Source organism: Ahaetulla prasina, chromosome 1, assembly GCF_028640845.1.
Source record: "Ahaetulla prasina isolate Xishuangbanna chromosome 1, ASM2864084v1, whole genome shotgun sequence".
NCBI classification, from domain to species: domain Eukaryota; kingdom Metazoa; phylum Chordata; class Lepidosauria; order Squamata; family Colubridae; genus Ahaetulla; species Ahaetulla prasina.
In genome coordinates, this window is record NC_080539.1 from 164,138,995 (window position 1) to 164,158,590 (window position 19,596).

Here is a 19,596-nt window from a genome sequence, read left to right on the forward strand (position 1 = left end):
TTGAAGTATGGCTTCTGTGTCTTGTAGAAATTATCTGCCATTCATAAGAAAAAATCAGAAGGAGTCTTGTAGCATCTTTTCCTACTAACAGAATTTACTAAAGGGCAGAAGCTTTCTGAACTGCAGCTCATTTCATCAATGGGTAGAATAGCTTAACTGATGTAAGTAATGTAGGATTTAAATAGAGTGGATGGAGCTGTGATTGGATAGAAGGCAGGTTGGTTATGCAGATACATTAGATGTGAGATAGATTACTAAGACCTTATGAATTAACAATTGACACATGTTTTAAAAACTCCTTGTATTTGTTGAGACCTTCAGAGAGAGACTGAAGCCTTCTGAAATATGAATGTTCAACCATCTCAGTAATACTGTAAAATTTTTGATTTTCCAAATTGATCATTCCAGATGGTCGTTTGTTGGGGTCTGTGGTGATGCCGTTGGTGTACATTATTGTACTATAATACTGCTATCCTGTAAAAGTAAAGATTACATGGCACTATTGTGATGGTATATCATAGTTTACTGGAAAAATTGTATCATAATACCATCATGCTAATTTTTTATTTATGTTATGTATTAGATTAGTGTCTTGCCTATGATACTGATCAAAAAAAGGTTGGGATTTTTAAAATTAATAATAACACTATTTTATGCTAAGAAATAATATCTTATTAACAATTTTCTAAGACTTCCATGTTATGAGTAGCAAAAGTTAATGCAAATCACCACTATGCAGGTTGAAAATAAAAATGCCATAATTATTTATTTTTTTAAACTATTTGTGATAGAGCTGCTAAGTATTTTTGCTATAGCTGTACCAGGTGCCATATTCTGCTCTCACCATGTTTCTGAGCACAGATCAAGCAGATCGCGATTCAGCAACTGCCTACCGTGAGTTTCAAAGCCAGCTTTTGATTTTGGGAGGGTGCGGGAAACATTGGGTAGGGTGGGGGATATAGCTATGGTCTCCATCTTAGGACGGGTCTACAACTTTCTTGGAGAGTATTTAAAGGATGAGGACTCCTTGTTTAACTTTTTTTTATTATTATTTATTTACATTTATATCCCGCCCTTCTCCGAAGACTCAGAGCGGCTTACATTGTGTAAGGCAATAGTCTCATTCTATTTTTATATTTATATACAAAGTCAACTTATTGCCCACCCCCAACAATCTGGGTCCTCATTTTACCTACCTTATAAAGGATGGAAGACTGAGTCAACCTTGGGCCTGGTGGGACTTCGAGCCTGCAGTAATTGCAAGCGGCTGTGTTTAATAACAGGCTTCTTACAGCCTGAGCCACACCGCAGTTAAATTTTCAACTGTGTTCAATTTATTCTAAAGATTATGCAATTTGCTCATTGTGCTTTCTGCCTCAAAATGGTCCTAAGACTCAACAAGGTTATTCTGTGGGATGTAGAAAGAAGCCGTTAGGGCCACCCCATCATTTTATCTATATAAACCTAATGGCTGGTCAAATGATCATCCTGGTGAGGTTTTATTCATTGTTAAATCCCTTTGATGTTATTAAGGCAATACTGTCAGTAAAATGAGAAAGTGTGTGAGAGAAGGTGACTAATTTGACATTAAGTTTCTTTTACAATTCAGTTTAACGTAGGTAAATAGGGCAAGAGAGGGAATGTCTTTTGAACTCACTGCAAACCGTACTGTGTTCTAGGTCTAAAGTCTGCTTTTTCATGTTTTGTTTTCTCCCTGTTCACCACAGTCCCTCATGCTGCTTCATATATTAGCATGTTCTTGAGCAAGTTTTTGAAAAATAATGCAATTCAAGTGTTAATATACATATAATGCCAAGCTAAACACTTGGACAACTTTTCATTCTCCTTACTTCCTTTGCAAATTCTGAATTTATTCCCCACCATATGAATGGAGTAAATGGAAAGCACTACATGAGTCATTCCAGCTCTGATTTGAAGGGCAAATGCAGACAAAGTTAAACAATTCAAACACAGAGACAAACTGCAGTTTCAAACACAGAGACAAATTGCAGTTTCAAACACAGAGACAAACTGCAGTTTCAAACACAGAGACAAACTGCAGTTTCAAACACAGAGACAAACTGCAGTTTCAAACACAGAGACAAACTGCAGTTTCAAACACAGAGACAAACTGCAGTTTCAAACACAGAGACAAACTGCAGTTTCAAACACAGAGACAAACTGCAGTTTCAAACACAGAGACAAACTGCAGTTTCAAACACAGAGACAAACTGCAGTTTCAAACACAGAGACAAACTGCAGTTTCAAACACAGAGACAAACTGCAGTTTCAAACACAGAGACAAACTGCAGTTTCAAACACAGAGACAAACTGCAGTTTCAAACACAGAGACAAACTGCAGTTTCAAACACAGAGACAAACTGCAGTTTCAAACACAGAGACAAACTGCAGTTTCAAACACAGAGACAAACTGCAGTTTCAAACACAGAGACAAACTGCAGTTTCAAACACAGAGACAAACTGCAGTTTCAAACACAGAGACAAACTGCAGTTTCAAACACAGAGACAAACTGCAGTTTCAAACACAGAGACAAACTGCAGTTTCAAACACAGAGACAAACTGCAGTTTCAAACACAGAGACAAACTGCAGTTTCAAACACAGAGACAAACTGCAGTTTCAAACACAGAGACAAACTGCAGTTTCAAACACAGAGACAAACTGCAGTTTCAAACACAGAGACAAACTGCAGTTTCAAACACAGAGACAAACTGCAGTTTCAAACACAGAGACAAACTGCAGTTTCAAACACAGAGACAAACTGCAGTTTCAAACACAGAGACAAACTGCAGTTTCAAACACAGAGACAAACTGCAGTTTCAAACACAGAGACAAACTGCAGTTTCAAACACAGAGACAAATTGCAGTTTCTGTTCAACTAGAAAAACCTAGAAAGAAATGGAGCAGAAAAAAAGGAAATGTGTGGGCCTGAGGCTCAGTCAGATAGGAGCAATTTATGACATGTAGATTTCCATTTATTCTCTGGAGTCTGTGAATTGTGCTGGAAAAGATAGCTTTGTAATAAACCTTTGGTCTTTAAGTAATCCCACTTTTTAAAAATTTCCTTGCACATATTATTTCCTGACTGCATGTTACAATGGCTCTCCCCTCTTGTTATAGTACAGTTTGATATTCACCACAATATACATATAAATCACTGTTTTACTGTTGAAAGCTGGCTAGAGGGATGTGTATGTCAAAATCTGCAAGATGTGCCTTTACAAAAGTGATGGAGTTTTTTGCTCCTGAAGCTGAAGCTGAAGCTGCAGTTTTTGAGTGCCCTGTGGAGAACGCTATCCGTGCCTGTGGTTCAGCATTCAACTCAGATTTGTAGAATTGGTTTGTTTTCTTCCCATAGGAATGGTATTTGAAGTTCTTGGAACACTGATTGGAGCTACGCTACATGGTCAGATAGTTGCTGGTGCTCACACCTCTAGTCACTGTATCCAGAATGAAACTATTGGGCTGCAACAAAATAGCTCTGAAATCCTGGATGTGTCTTATGGAGTAAGTCAAAAACATTTTGTAATGTTTTTATAGTGCTACATTACACTAGAATGAGGACGACAAATTTAATGTAAAAGACACGGATCTTAAAAATATTTTTGCAAAACAAGTCTCATTTGAATTTAGTGGAACTTACCAAGAAATGTTTCTTACTTCAGTTTATGCCTAATAACTTTATCTCTTCACTGTGATTTGGAGATGATGTATCATGAGGACTTGTCAAAAGGTGGTAAGACACAAAGATTAGTGTAGAGACGAGAAATGATCCTATACGTGCAAAATCCAGACGTATGCCTGATATTGCTTAATTCACATAATGGAAAAGCATAAAGGGGTAAAATTGCAAAGTTTTACATGTGAATTAATTGTATGTGGAATGGGACAAGGGATCACAAGGACATTGCTGTGCCCATTTCACTCTGGCCTCCCATTGTAACCAACCTATTATGGGCATTCATTCATAGCTAGCCCTCCACCAGCACTCCTGCCCCACCACTGGTCTTCCCCATTTCCACTCCACTATTTGGCCATGGGCAGTTCACCCAAGTGAGCATGGCAGTGTCACCAAAATCAGTTGTTATTATTTAGTTTTGTAAATCTTTCAGTTAATTTCTAACCAAAATTAATTCTAGTAATTTCAGTAATTAACAATAGCACTTAGACTTATAAACTGTAAAGCACTTGATAATGCTTTACAGCCCTCTCTAAGCAGTTTACAGAGTCAGCATATTTCCCCCAACAATCTGGGTCCTCATTTTACCAACCTCAGAAGGATGGAAGGCTGAGTCAACCTTGAGCTGGTCAGGATCAAATTCCTGCTGTTGTCAGTTATCATGCAGTACTGCTTTCTAACCACTGCACCACCAGTATTAATTTCTAGTAATTTCAGTAATTAACAATAGCACTTAGACTTATATATTTGATAATGCTTTACAGCCCTCTCTAAGCAGCTTACAGAGTCAGCATATTGCCCCCAACAATCTGGGTCCTCATTTTACCAACCTCAGAAGGATGGAAGGCTGAGTCAACCTTGAGCTGGTCAGGATCAAATTCCTGCTGTTGTCAGTTATCATGCAGTACTGCTTTCTAACCACTGCACCACCAGTATTAATTTCTAGTAATTGAATTAGTAATTTTTCATTTAGCTTCCAAATACAAGCATTTGATCTCACTTGCTGAAAATAAACTACCCTGGCTTGCACTGCAATTAAGGAATCCACAGTCTGTCTATTAGTCAAGGATAGAGGTATTGCCTTAAGAATAAGATCATGCAGACAATTGAAGAGGGATTCCCCTAAACATAGACAAGACCGGTAGTTCTTCATTTCTGCCATCTACCAACAAACTAATCACTTTACTTATAGAGTTGCTTGTCATTAGAGCTCTATTTTATTTAGGCCATTGTTTGTTTGTTTTTATTGTTTATTTCTTGTTTGTGTCATTTGATTGAAATCTTCTGTCTTTAAAGAAAAAAGTCTACATGATTGCAGCTGGGCTGATAGGAGGCATTTACCTTGTTGGCATTCTTTCCCTATTCTTTGGAGTGAAAGAAAAAGTTGGTGAGCATATTTAAATCTTATTAATATTTCTGGGTGTCTATTTTCTTCATTTAATCTACAATCTCATATAAACAACATTGTATATATTCCACCCATTATAGATCCATACACCTTAATGCCAGACAAAAAAGTTCCTTTCTTTAAAGGACAAAAGCATGCCATGAAGCATCAACCATATTTGATATTTACAGCAGCATTTCTACTGATTTTAACAGCAGTTCAGGTAATTCTTATCTACCTAACATCTGCGTCAACTTGGTTTGTCATAAATTGCATTGAAGAATCTATGCTGCTGCATCATAAGAACTTGATCATATGTACAGAGATTTTACTGATTTTGGCTATCGTGGCATTTTTATTGTTTATCAAAAATGTACAGATTTTTAAGTTGAAAGTCAGTGGGCGTGATCCAGTGGTGTCACAGTTACAGGTTTGCTAACTTCCTTCCTGGGTTCATATCAAAAGAAAAGATACAACTTAGGGCACAAAAAACATGCATGCCCAGATATTTTTAATATGCTTTTATATAAAAGCATATCATATTTATCATTTATAAGAATGATAGTTATTTTTAAATGATGAAAAAGCCAATTACTATGTAATCATATCAAGAAATAGCAATAGCACTTAGACTTACGTACCGCTTCACAGTGCTTTACAGCCCTCTCTAAGCGGTTTACAGAATCAGCATATTTTCCCCAACAATCTGGGTCCTCATTTTACTGACCTTGGATGTATGAATTGTAAATGGAAAACCTTATTAGTATCACTATATTTATCCATCCTCCTTCACATTTGAATCATGTCTATCCTCATAATATAGTTCTCTTTTCTTTTAATGATAATCTATTAAATGTATATGCCACCCAACTACTGGTACTCTTTTCTTTTCTCTTGTTCTAGATTGAACAAGGAAATTTCGTTCTCTTTTGTACTTATGCAGCTGATCTTCGCAATCACTTTCAGAATTTAGTGCTGATTATCTTGGTAAGCGTGCCGACAAAGCTAAGCTTTTTGTGTGTTTCTTCCTATTATATTTCTATCGTCCATACCTACGTATATGAAAATCAAGTTTTCATGACTGAAGGCCTTTCTCCATTTATACCTAACCTTGGCACAATATAATAAAAGGGAAAATATTGGTTTCTGTCTCTCTGGTCACCTTTTTAAACTCATGGTTATCTCTTCTCCATCAGAGTCCAAGCTTCTGTCCCCTTGTTGTGATGTGTAGCTGTTGTTATTTATAATGGTACTGCAATCTTTAAATTGTACAGTTAATGCTCTTGGAAGCCATAAACATATTTTTTCCCTTTTCTAACATTTTTTCCTGTTATAATGTATAGATGTCAGCTACAGTGAGTGTTCCGTTCTGGCAAAGATTTCTGAGGCATTTTGGCAAAAAAAAAGCAGCATGTGGAATATTGGTAAGTAGGCTGCTAATAGTTATGGCTGCACAGCATTTCAGATTCCAGAAAGGAGCTTCAGAGCATACAGAGGCATGAATGGAGCACCCGTCTGTAACTCTTTAAGACAGCCATGTCTTTTTCCATGATCATGTGGCAACAGCAGAGGGCAGCTAAGATACGCCAGGTAAAGATGTGACAGCTTTAAAGAGTTCTAGAAGTGTTGGGCTTGAGCTCCTAAGCACTTTGAAACACCCTTTTAAAAATGATTTAAGCCGCTGCTTAGTCCTAATAATCAAGGAACTTGGAATGTAATCATTTGATCAATAGCCTTTTCTATCTAGGCCATGTCTTTTTAGCCATTTGTAAACCCTTTTTTGAAATCTGTGACCTCCCTTTGAGATGACTTGATGACTTAATTGTAGCTAAGTCTCCTGGTTCTTGTTCTGTAGATTAAGAATATCTTCCTGTTATGGTTTATATTCTGTTCAGACCAACAGACTCCAGATTATGTAGCTGAAAGTTAAAGGGACGCTGTCTCTAGGAATGACACCTCTTGCCCTACAGATTTTCTATTTATGGTGGATCTGAAATAGAAGGATAAACAGTGCAGTGCTCCCTAATAATATTTTTCAATCTTGGCAACTTTAAGATATGTGAAGTTCAATTCCCAGAATTCTCCAATCAGCTGCCTTGGGAGTGCTGGGAGTTGAAGTCCATACATTCTTAAAGTTACCAAGTTTGAAAGGCACTGTTGCAGAGCATGTGGCCAGTAACACATACTCTTGATGTACATTTTTGAAAAAACAGTATTCTATGATCTTCAAAGCAGAAGGAAAACCAAACTTAAAATTAAAAGGATGGTTTCTGCAGCAAAAAAGACCACTCACCACTGTAGCATTTTGGACCACATGCTTTGCATAAGGAAGATCCAGGGTTATGTCCCAGGTCTGAAATTCTAGCAAACTGATGCTAATCATTACCAATGGTATTAATCTAGACAAGTTGGTGGTGACCTACTACACTGCCAATCTATAATGATTGCCATTGTCATGTCTGTACAGTAATCTTAATCCTGTTTATATCATTGTCCAGTTGAGACATTACCCTTCCTTAGACATTCATTTAAGGATGAAACGATTTATTTTTCTCCTTATATTCATTCATTCTAGTTGATGATTCCTTCTGTAATCATGTTGGTGACTATCCCTAATATCTTTCTTGCCTACTTCGTGGCTATTGTATCTGGACTTAGCATTGCAGCGTCTTTCCTCCTGCCATGGTAAGAGTCTCTTTATAAGGGGTAGGGTATGCAGGGAAAATCTGCTGCATTTGGATAAAAGCAGCACTTTAACCTTTAGGTGATACCCTGTGTTCTGCCTCCAGAAGATGCTTCATTTAGTTTAATTAAAAAATAATACTGATGGAATTGATTCAGTGCAATGATACATAGTGGCGTCTTTAGGGCTGGGAGTTCTTGGGATTATGGAAAATCCCTATCTTGAGGCCTCAGATTGTGTCATCAGAGATCAGATCTTTCAAACATTTTGTTGAGAATCTTAAGACAAACCAGTGGAATTCTAAGGCTAAATGATTAAAATCCTGGTGATTTTTAATAGCAGCTTCAAATATCCAAAAGTGAAAAAAAAAATATAGGATTAGGCAGTAAAGCATATGAAACGCTTCCTATTAGCTATGAATAAAGTATTATTTAAAGTATTAAAAGTATTTTAATAAAAGTATTATTTTAAAGCAATATGAAAATAATGAAAATATAAAAGCTCTATTATCAAAACATGCATTTAATTTTAGATCAATTACCTTCCACTCACTAAGTTCTGAATCACATGATTTTTAAAGACATATTTTTTTAAAAAAGTTGGCTCTTATTTTAAGATGTCTTTTAGTGATCGTGCACAATTTGCATATTTTTAAGGAGGGGGGTCACGTGATCATTGGTTTTGGTTTTTGCACATTATTTTTATTTTGCAAGGAGTGGAATGATAGAAAAAATAAGAAAGGTCTGCACAACTGAGATTTATTATTAGAACAAAAACTAGCAGAAGTCTGAATGGCAGTTATACAGATAGTTGCCACTCTTCTTATGGTATTCCTATACACCTAACTGTGATGTGCATCTTTAATCTGTTGATTAAAGGTCCATGCTGCCTGATGTAGTTGACCATTTTCGAATGCAGAACATTCACTTACCAGGACATGAAACTATCTTCTATTCGTCCTTCATCTTTTTCACAAAGATGTCAACTGGTATTGGAATGGGAATTTCTTCCTTCAGCCTACAGTGAGTGTTTTAAGTTTTGTTTTGTTTGGGATCTTGCATTGGTTCAATTCACTAAAGAGGCACAAGGATAGGCAATCTGTGGCACTCCATATATTTATAAATTACAATTCTGGCATTCTTTGCCATTGTCCTGGTGTCCTAGGAATGTTAAGAATTGTACTTTAGCAACTAGATGTCAGGCTACCCCCGACGGCAAATAGGAAAGAATTCACCTTGACTCCATTTGGAATAGAAACAAGTACTTTTACTTTTACAGTCTGGTTAGCAGCCAAGCAAAGCTGGAACTGAGACAAAATATGGCAACATATCATATCCCCCCAATTGTCCCTCCTCCTCCAGGAGGTCAGGCTGGTCTGGTCCAATGCCAACTCCTTCACGGCCCCTCGTGGTAATCTTCTTCCACAAGTCTCTGGATGTCAGTCAACTCAGGAATGCAGTGTCGGTTAGGAAAGCGCGCGCTGATAACACTCAATCATTAATCACCCCTCCTCCCAGTTATGTCAGCCGACACTAATAATAAGCTCTTTTCCCTTACCCCGGATGGTGGTATGATTCATCTCATGATCCTAAGAGTTTATAATACAGAAATAAACATTTTACATTCTATCTAGTGATATAATCATTTAAAAGTAAATGAAGAGTGGAGTGGAGGCTGACATTCGGCCCTCCTGCAACAAGGACGTCAGTCCTAGAAAGAAAAAAGAGAAGTTAGGGTTTGTCAGGATATTTTTTATAGAATTGTGCTATTTTTCCGAGGCATGAACATCTTCTTTGTTCACCCATTCAGCTTGGGATAACGGAAGTGTTACCAAGAAATAAGATATTGAATTTTATTTCTATGTTTTCTTGAATCCAAAATTTCTTTTATTTCAAAGTGTTGTTCTCCCTCTATGAGAATTGGTATAGGAGGGGGTGTATGGTTAGGACGGAAAGTAGATGTGTGTTCAGGTTTCAGCAAACTGACATGGAAAACGGGGTGGATTCTCCTAAGTGTTTTTGGTAAATCTAGTTGTACTGTCACGGGGTTGATGATTTTTACTATTGGGAAAGGTCCCACATATTTGGGTCCAAGTTTTTAGATTTCTGAGTGGTTTGAAGATATTTGGTGGAAAGATAAACTTTATCGCCCACTTGATATTTGTTCTCAGGGACCTTTTTATCTGCTTGTTTTTATGCGCACGGTGAGCGTCGTCGATCGCCTTGAGTCATTTTCCATGTGCTTTGTATTTGATCTATCCATTCTGATAAAGAGGAAACAGTAGTTTCTTCCTGTGGGAGTTCGAGATAGGAACAAAATCTTGGCCTGAAGCTATTTTAAAGGGAGTAAATCCGTGCTACTATGAATTGAGTTGTTGTAGGCAACTTCAGCAAAAGGTAAGAGATCAGCCCAATTATCTTGCTGGTAGTTAACATAACATCGGAGATATTGTTCTAGTACAGAGTTCGAACGTTCACAGCTTCCATTAGTTTGAGGATGATGGGAGGAGCTTAATCCTTGGGCGGAACCAATGAGTCGTAAAAATTCTTTCCAAAATTTAGAAGTGAATTGAACTCCTCGATCTGAAATGATGCGATCAGGCACTCCGTGAAGTCTATAAATGTGTTGTACAAACAACTTTGCTAGAGTCTTTGAGGAGGGTATTTTTGAACATGGAATAAAATGGACTTGTTTGGAGAAAAGGTCAGTCACTACCCATATAACAGTATTGCCGGAACTTTCAGGTAATTCCACTATGAAATCCATGGATATTTCTTTCCATGGGGTTCCTGGTCTGGCTACCGTTTGTAGTAGTCCAGGAGGTTTTCCCGGAGGTCTTTTGGATGATGCACAGACCGGGCAACTTGCCACATATGCTTGAATGTCTTTTAAGACTTGGCCACCAAAATTGTCTTTTAAGAAGATGCAAAGTTTTCACAAATCCAAAATGCCCTGCCATCTTGGCATCATGGCATCGTTGTAGGATGGTTTCTCTGAGTGATAGAGGAACATATAGTTTTGTTCCAATCCAAGCTAGTCCATCACGGAGTGTGCATTCATGGAATGCGTTAAGTACCAGTCATCGGTGTTTAAAGCTTCTTTAAACGATTTGGTTAGTTCATCTGGGAGTGAGGGGTCAGCTTTGGAGTGGCTTCTAGTTATTGCTGGGGCCGCCAACTGTTGCACGGAAGTATTGGTTGAACCACCTCGGAGCGAGTGCAATTGTATTGGGGTAAACGTGAAAGAGCATCTGCTAAGAAGTTTTTCCCTCCAGGAATATACTGTAAAGTAAAATTAAAGCGGTTAAAATATTGAGTCCAACGGGCTTGTTTAGGCGAAAGTTTTCTAGGAGTCTTTAGCGCTTCCAGATTTTTGTGATCAGTCCAAACTTCAAAAGGATGATTTGAACCTTCTAAGAATTGTCTCCATGTCCGAGAGCCCAATGAACTGCAAACGCTTCTTTTCCCAAATAGCCCATCGTCTTTCGGTTTCAGTCAATTTTCGAGAAGTGAAAGCACAGGGTTGTAAATTACCATCAGCATTGTTTTGGAGCAAGACGGCTCCGACTGCTACATCACTTGCATCAGCTTGTATTACAAAAGGAACATCCATGTCAGGGTGCTTTAAAATAGGTTCGGCAAAGAGTCGTTTCAATTTTTCAAATGCTGCTTGACATTCCATTGTCCATTCGAGGGTAATGATGGTTTGGGTTTCGTGTCTCCTTTAGTTTTAAGAGGTTAGTGATTGGTAAAGCAATTTGAGCAAAGGAGGGGATGAATTGACGATAGAAATTTGCAAATCCCAAAAAACTTTGGAGCTGTTTGCGTGTGCGTGGGGGGGCCCATTCCAAAACAGCTTTCACTTTTCCTGGATCCATTTCTAACCCATCAGCCGAGATGCGATATCCTAGGTAGTCTATTTTGGTTTGATGGAAATCACATTTGGATAGCTTGCAATACAGTTCAGCAGATAATAACTTTTTGAGAACTGCTCTTACTAGTTTAATGTGTTCTTCCATAGTTTCTGTATAGATGAGTATGTCGTCAAGGTAGACAAGAACTCCTTTGAACAAATGCTGATGGAGTATTTCATTTATCAGTTGCATAAAAACTGCAGGCGCCCCCTGCAGACCAAAAGGCAGTACTCGAAACTGGAAACACCCTAGTGGACAGTTGAAAGCGGTTTTCCATTCATCCCCCTCCTTTATACGGACTCTGTAGTAAGCTTCTCGCAGGTCCAATTTGGTGAAGAACTTCCCCTTCGCTAAGTGTGCTAACATATCTTTCATGAGCGGCATGGGGTATATGTTCTCGGCACACACTGCGTTCAAATTTCTATAGTCAACTATAAGACGAAATGAGCCGTCTTTCTTTTCCCGGAACATCACAGGTGCGGCCACGCGAGGCCTAGCTGGTTGGATAAAGCCCCGCTCTAGGTTTTTGTCTATGAACTTTCGCAGCTCTCCCAATTCTTTTTGGGTCATGGGGTAAGCTTTTGGTTTTGGAAGTTTTACCCCCGGTAGGATGTCGATGGCACAATCAATAGGCCTATGGGGAGGTAGAACGTCTGATGCTTTCTCACTAAAGACTTCCCGCAGGTCCCAGTACTCCTTAGGTATCCTTTCCTCCCCATCTATCCGTTCAACCATTGCCCCCCATTTATCTTGGAGCATGGCCATAGTCTGACTCTTCTTGGAACCCCCTTTTCCTCCTTTTAACGCTCTTGAGCGGAACCGTAAGACTCCCGTTCTCCAGTTAATATGGGGGTTCCATTTCCGCAACCACGACAGTCCTAGTACCAAAGGTTGGTCCATTCCAGGGGCTACTATGAAGTTTAAAATCTCGCGATGGTCTCCAATTTCCATTTCTATGGGTTCTGTTACGAAATGGGCGGGTCCTCCCCCTGCCACACTGCCATCCAACTGGGCAAATGCTATGGGCCTGCTTAGGGTTCTCAACCTTAGTTCCATTTTTTCTACTAGTTCGGGACTGATCATGCACCTAGTACATCCCGAATCTAATAATGCTAACATTTCCCCCTTGTTGCCCGAGGAGGGAACATGCAGGTTGACTGGAATGTCCAAGGGCCCCCGTGCCCAACTCACCAGAAAGTCTTCGTCGGACTCCGATGTGGTTTTGCTGTCATCAGTGTCGGTCGACGCTTCGCGGTCCTCTTGGATGGGCGTGCCCTTCTTGGCAATGCCGTCCTCCACTTTTGCCGGTTTTCGCGCCTTAGCAGTTGGTTTCACTGCTTCCTTCCCACCACCAGGGGTCGTGCTTGGAACCAACTTCACTCGACAGTCGGCTGCCCGATGGCCCTCTTTTCCGCATCTGTAGCACGCAGTCGATCGTTGTCTCCCTCCCTCTGGTCTAGGCGTGTCCCTTGAGGGCCACCCAGGAGAATGGGCCGGGTAAGGTCTTCCAGTGCGCTGCTTTCTGCTATGGTCCTTCGCTAGTTCAATTTCCATCTCTGCTGCCAGGGTATACCAGCCATACAATGTGGTTGGAGACGCTCGTGCCCGGCACAGTTCATAGAGATCTCCATTCAGGCCCTCTTTGTAAAAGTCGACCAGGATCACCTCCGACCACCCTCTCATCAAGGGGACTAGATCACTGAATTCCTGGGTATAATCAGCCACCGGTCTCCTCCCTTGCCTGATGGTTTTCATTCGACCTTTGGCTTTCTGCTCCGCCAGGGGGTCCTCAAACCTCCTCCTTAGTGCCGTAATAAAATGCTCGTAATTTTGCAGTAGGGGGGAGTGGTTTTTATACAGCGACACAAACCATGCAGCTGCTCTTCCGGTCAAATTGTGGGTCACAGCTCTAACTTGTGCTGCCTGTGACCAATAATCTCCCCCCCAGTCTAACATGTGGTCATTCACTATCGCCAGGAACAATTCCAGCTCCTTCGCATCTCCATCAAATTTTTCTAATATGGGAGGAATTTTTGGCTTTTTCCTTCCCCTGCGCGGCCTTGCATGGTCAGCAGGTGGCGCCCGGCCCCCATCCAATTCAGCTTCCTCTGGGGAGAGAGTTTCCGTCTCTTCAGGAATCTCACCACCCTGGAAATCACCTCTAACGGGCCTCTTTGTAATTTCTTCTTCCTCTTCCCCTCCCCCCTTGGAGGACTGAACAGGGGATTCATACCTTTGGCGAACAGCTAGCCTTACTTTCACCTCACGGAAAAGACGAAAGGCTTCCTCCAGCTGGCGTCTGTCTCTTATCTCTCTCTCTCCTTGCCAATCCGAAAGTCTCACCGTCCCTTCTTTTCCTCTTTTGTTACTCCAGGCTGAAACTCTTCGCACTTGGTTCCCACCTTCCTCTTCCAGCTTTAATTGCTCAATCCACCGAGCTCTGCAAACTTCCAGCTCGGGGTTAAAAGTGTCAGCAAAATTCCTCCGGACGCCTCCCCAGCTCAGCCGGCAGTCCTTCCATCACATTTGGGTTTTCTTCCCCGGTATTGCGATTGCAATCCTGGTTGGTAGACATGATGTGAGTTCCAGCTTAATGTCAGGCTACCCCGACGGCAAATAGGAAAGAATTCACCTTGACTCCATTTGGAATGAAACAAGTACTTTTACTTTTACAGTCTGGTTAGCAGCCAAGCAAAGCTGGAACTGAGACAAAATATGGCAAACATATCATATCCCCCCAATTGTCCCTCCTCCTCCAGGAGGTCAGGCTGGTCTGGTCCAATGCCAACTCCTTCACGGCCCCTCGTGGTAATCTTCTTCCACAGGTATCTGGATGTCAGTCAACTGAGGAATGCAGTGTCGGTTAGAAAGCGCGCTGATAACACTCAATCATTAATCACCCCTCCTCCCAGTTATGTCAGCCGACACTAATAATAAGCTCTTTTCCCTTACCCCGGATGGTGGTATGATTCATCTCATGATCCTAAGAGTTTATAATACAGAAATAAACATTTTACATTCTATCTACTGATATAATCATTTAAAAGTAAATGAAGAGTGGAGTGGAGGCTGACACTAGATGTCTGTGTGCTGCCTACACCTGATCTTGTCATTATGCTTGCAGGTAATCTCTAAGTTCTCAGTTTGGTGTGATAAAGATACTACATTATTTATTTATTTTAAAAATGTAATCAATTTTATTTATTTATTTATTTTATTTTATTTTATTTATCAAACTTCTATACCGCCCTTCTCCCGAAGGACTCAGGGCGGTGTACAGCCTTCATTTAAAACAATTAATATACATATTAAAATAACCATTAAAAAGCTTATTCAATAAAAGGCCAAATTAAAACCGTCGATTGACCATAAAAATACCCAATAAAATTACCATTAAAAGTTTAAAATTTAAATTTAGAATTTAAAAAGTCAGGCCAGTCCTGCTTGTATAAATAAATAAGTTTTCAGTTCCCGGCGGAAGGTCCGAAGGTCAGGCAATTGGCGTAAACCGGGGGGAAGTTCGTTCCAGAGAGTAGGTGCTCCCACAGAGAAGGACCTTCCCCTGGGGGCTTTATCGCTATCTCAGTTGTTCTACTATCCATACATGCTGCCATATAATAAATACATGTTCAATGTGAACTCAGTTTAAGAAAGGATTCGTATCACCCCATACCCAGTCCCTCAGATTTTATTTCGATTTTATGTTTCTTTCAATTCATGGAATTAAAAAAAAAAATCTACAAGTTATATCAAACAGAAAAAGAAGGATAATTGTTTTTGAATTTCTGAATTGAGATTTAGATCTGGGGCCCAGCTTGAACTGGAGCTAAAATCAATTGGGCTGTTTCCAAACCAAATCTTGTTTTGGTTGACATTGGGTGATATGATGGGAAATACTGTGCTGGCTATAAAAGAAAAGGGGGAGTCCAGAATTTATTTTTATTTCCACTCCTATTTCTTTCCTGGGTCCAGGTAATTGTGTTACTAGCTACTTTAGCTTCCAGGTTTTGCTAGTTTATCAGCAGTCTGTAAGATTCCATTCATTCAGAATATGGTGACAGTAGACTAGGCAGTTTGTTTTCTCTGAAATAGCTATCCTGCATTCCCTGCAGAACTGAGAATGGCCCCTACCTTCATGGTGAGTGTGAAACGGATAAAAACAACAGTAACTTGATCTCCATTAACACTGGTCAGTTCCTTTAACCCAGCCCATTAGTGCCTGCCATATGTAGCTACAATGCTTGGCAAACTTGTTCCACTTAATGGATTAACTGGTTCTACCCTGTGTGCCAGGAAAGTTTGCTAATTTATTTGCTACATTTCTCTACCACCTGAAACTTAAATGTAAACTAGGGAGTTTACAGAGCTTATATATGAAATACAATATAAAATCAATATAATAAATAAAATAATTTGAAACTAGTTGGTGATTGAATTAAACACTAGAACAAAATTAAACACTAATAGAGTTACATCCAGTCAATGGAATATGGCACCAGTAGTTTTAATTAATCCCTGAAAAGTTTCAGAATAGCTAGATTCTGATCATAATGAATGAATTGCTCAGATTTCTTTATAAATATAAAAGGCATTGTTTTAAGGTCAGCCACCAGTGTTAAAAAGATTGGTCTTTACATTAAAGAAGTGATAGGAGAAAGCCAGCAAAGCTTAGAAAACAATAGGAACAACATTAAAATTTGGGGGGGGCACAGAATGAGGGGTAGCTGTGTATTATTATTTGAATGAATTATAGTAATGTGCATGACTTTTTAATAGATTTGTAGGCTACAGATCAGGGATGTGCACACAGTCCACCCATGTTGTCATCACGCTGAAAATCTTGGTTGGTGGAATTCCATCCATCCTCATCCTCTTGGGCTTATCCATACTCCTGTTTTACCCAATCAATGAGAAAAGTCAAAAGGAAATGATATATGCCTTTGAAAATTCAAGGTAGGTTTGTACTAATATCAGCCTCTCCTGGTTTACAACTTTGTTCAGTGAAAGAGATCAAAAGTCAACTGTATTACAGTAAAAAAAAAAATTGACATTTACAGAACGCAAGATATTTTTATTTGAACATCACATTTCCCATTTCGAGAATATCCCCATTTATTCACCCATGTGCATTCATACACAAAAATGTATGCTTCTGATTCCTAATACATTCAGAAAGTTTATAAAGCAAATGAACTATCCACCCAAAAATAAATTGCTGCATTGGATAATTAAAGCAGACTGTAAAGCTAATTCTTTGAAAGTTGAATCTGTTGAACTTTGGAGGCTTTCTTAAACTTAAATCCAGTACTGATTTTCACAGTTTCAGAAAAGCCAGAAGTTAAATTTGGAATTATGTGCATGCAAAATTTCTACTCCATCATTGGACTAAATAAAACACTAGCCTTTAATAGAAATTCCAGGTAGTCCTTGACTTACGACCACAATTGAGCCCAACATTTCAGTTGTTAAGTGAGACTTTTGTTAAATGAGTTTTAGCACTTAGCAATAGCACTTAGACTTATATACCACTTCACAGTGCTTTACAGCCCTCTCTAAGAGGTTTACAGAGTCAACATATTGCCCCCAATAACCTGGCTCCTCATTTTGCCGACCTCAGAAGGATGGAAGGCTGAGTCAACCTTGAGTCGGTGAGAATCGATCTGCCAAACTGCTGGCAGCCAGTGATCAGCAGAAGTAGCCTGCAGTACTGTACTCTTAACCACTGCGCCACCACAGCTCTTCATATTTTTGCTCCATTATATAGTTTTGCTCCATTATACAGCCTTTTTTGCCACAGTTGTTAAGTGAACTACTGCAGTTTATAAGTTTGTAGCTTGGTTGTTAAGTGAATCTGGCTTCCCCATTGATTTGGCTTCTCAGAAGTTTGCAAAAAATGATCACATGACCTTGGGGCGTAGCTATGGTCATGAGTATGAACCAGTTACCAAGCATCTGAATTTTGATCACATGATCATGGGGATGCTACAAAGGTCGTAAGTGTGAAAAATAGTCATAAGTCACTTTTTTCAGTGCCGTTGTAACTTCGAACAGTCACTAAATGAGCTATTGTAAATCAAGGATTTCCTGTATTATCTCCTACAGACTTGTGGTGTTTGGTTTTGGTCTTACAATGCACCTATTTTGCTTTGTCCTGAAAATGGCTTTTCCACAGAGATGACGTACAAACGACAGGAAATAAATTCTGATACACTTGACCAGAGCTTACAAGGTGTTAGAATTGAAGGCCATTTTATTGATTTGGATTCTGAAGCTAATGGGCTAATGAAAAACCATCTTAACGTGGCAACTTTTATTTCTTTTTATGAAGTGAGCAGCCACATTGTATACCAATCAGCAATTCGCATCTTACACAGAGAAGTACGCCTGGCAATTAACCTGCTACACATTTTTAGCTTTTTCTGGAAATGTTTCACATTATATACATCTGTGAAAGGAAAACTCATGGTTAAAAGATGGGATCCAGGCCCAGCAGATGCCATCTTTCAATTACCTTGTAAACTGTTTTTGACATGAGATTCTTTCGTATCTTATAAAACAGGAGGAATCATTTGAACACTGAAAACTTTGCTGAAGAAAACATTTCCGTAAGAAAGCCTGAATAAAAATAAAAATCCAATGGTAATGAAAATGCAACCAGAGGGGACGACTTCAGCATTCTTGAAGGCATTTGTCTTATTCCGCCAGTGTTTAACCACCAATATACCAAGGCTGCTGTGATCAAAAAGAATGATGCTTTGGAGCATGGCTTGGAAAGCCTGTACATCTATAATGCTGGATTGCTATGAAGCCTTGCACGAGCTAATTTATAAGATGCAATATGTGGTGATGTCTCCTTTCATTTACAGTACAGTACATGTTATATGGTGAGGAGAACAGCTGCCTGAAGAGATAAAAACCATGGTCTTGTGAGTGCTATCCATAAACTGTTAACCAAGATAGTGGCTTGAGGCAATTTCAACTAATTATCACTTATGGCTCCTACCAAAGGAAATCCCATAATTTCTGTTGATCACAGAATTCTATTTATCGTTAATGCAGTGCCATTTAATCTATTTCTTCTTCTGTTTTTTGTACATATTTTTTAAATCCCACCTTTATTATTTTATGAATAACTCAGGGCAGAGAAGATATCTAATACTCCTTTCTCCTCTTGCTTTCCCCACAACAACCCTGTAAAATGGGTTGGGCTGAGAGAAAGAAAGAGAGTGACTGGCCCAAAGTCACCTAGCCGGCTTTCATGCCCAAGGCAGGACTAGAACTCTATCTCTTAGTTTCTAGCCTGGTGCTTTAATCGTATCAGGGCTGTCAAACTGGGGGCCCACGGGCTGGATCAGGAGTGAAACCCTACCGCTTTGGACCAGTTCGGGCGAAGTGGTAGGGATTATGGGCACCAGTTTACCGAACCGGTAGTAATTACCCCTCCTTGGTCCCACCCACGCCCAGCCGGTTGCTGCCCACCTCTTCCGGCCACTAGATATTCCACAGAATTCAATGTTAAATGCAGGAGAGAGAATGCTAACTTTTCTCCCTCCATTCAGAACAGAGCTGCTGCAGCCTGTCTCTTTAAGGTAGTCCCCAGGATGGAGGGGGCCAGGAGGGAACCATAAAGGAAGCAGCAGCTCTGTTCTGAAAGGAGGGAGAAAAGTTAGCATTCTCTCTGCCACAGAATTCAATGTTAAATGCAGCAGAGAGAATGCTAACTTTTCTCCCTCCATTCAGAACAGAGCTGCTGTAGCCTGTCCCTTTAAGGTAGTCTACAGGAGGGAGGGGGCGGGGGGAGCTACTGGAATGGAGCCATTTTTGTGAAAGGCAGGAAAATGGGGAAGGGGATTTTTCTGCCTGTCATCCATTCCTCAATGTCAGCACAGACTGAGGGAAGGATGGTAGGCAGGA

At 39.8% G+C, this 19,596-nt stretch overlaps 1 protein-coding gene across 1 annotated transcript in view; it reads left to right on the forward strand.

Annotated features, from left to right (window-relative positions):
* The window catches only part of MFSD2B (MFSD2 lysolipid transporter B, sphingolipid), a 37,022-nt gene extending 17,697 nt beyond the window's left edge, over nt 1–19,325 (forward strand). Inside the window, exons 5-14 of the mRNA XM_058179724.1 lie at nt 816–894; nt 3,379–3,527; nt 4,996–5,086; nt 5,188–5,309; nt 5,990–6,073; nt 6,430–6,510; nt 7,662–7,771; nt 8,648–8,791; nt 16,459–16,635; nt 18,242–19,325. Of these exons, the coding sequence (XP_058035707.1) occupies nt 816–894; nt 3,379–3,527; nt 4,996–5,086; nt 5,188–5,309; nt 5,990–6,073; nt 6,430–6,510; nt 7,662–7,771; nt 8,648–8,791; nt 16,459–16,635; nt 18,242–18,305 (1,101 nt within the window). The 3' untranslated portion in view covers nt 18,306–19,325. The remainder of the gene's footprint in view (nt 1–815; nt 895–3,378; nt 3,528–4,995; nt 5,087–5,187; nt 5,310–5,989; nt 6,074–6,429; nt 6,511–7,661; nt 7,772–8,647; nt 8,792–16,458; nt 16,636–18,241) is intronic.
* The last annotated feature ends 271 nt before the right edge of the window (nt 19,326–19,596 follow it).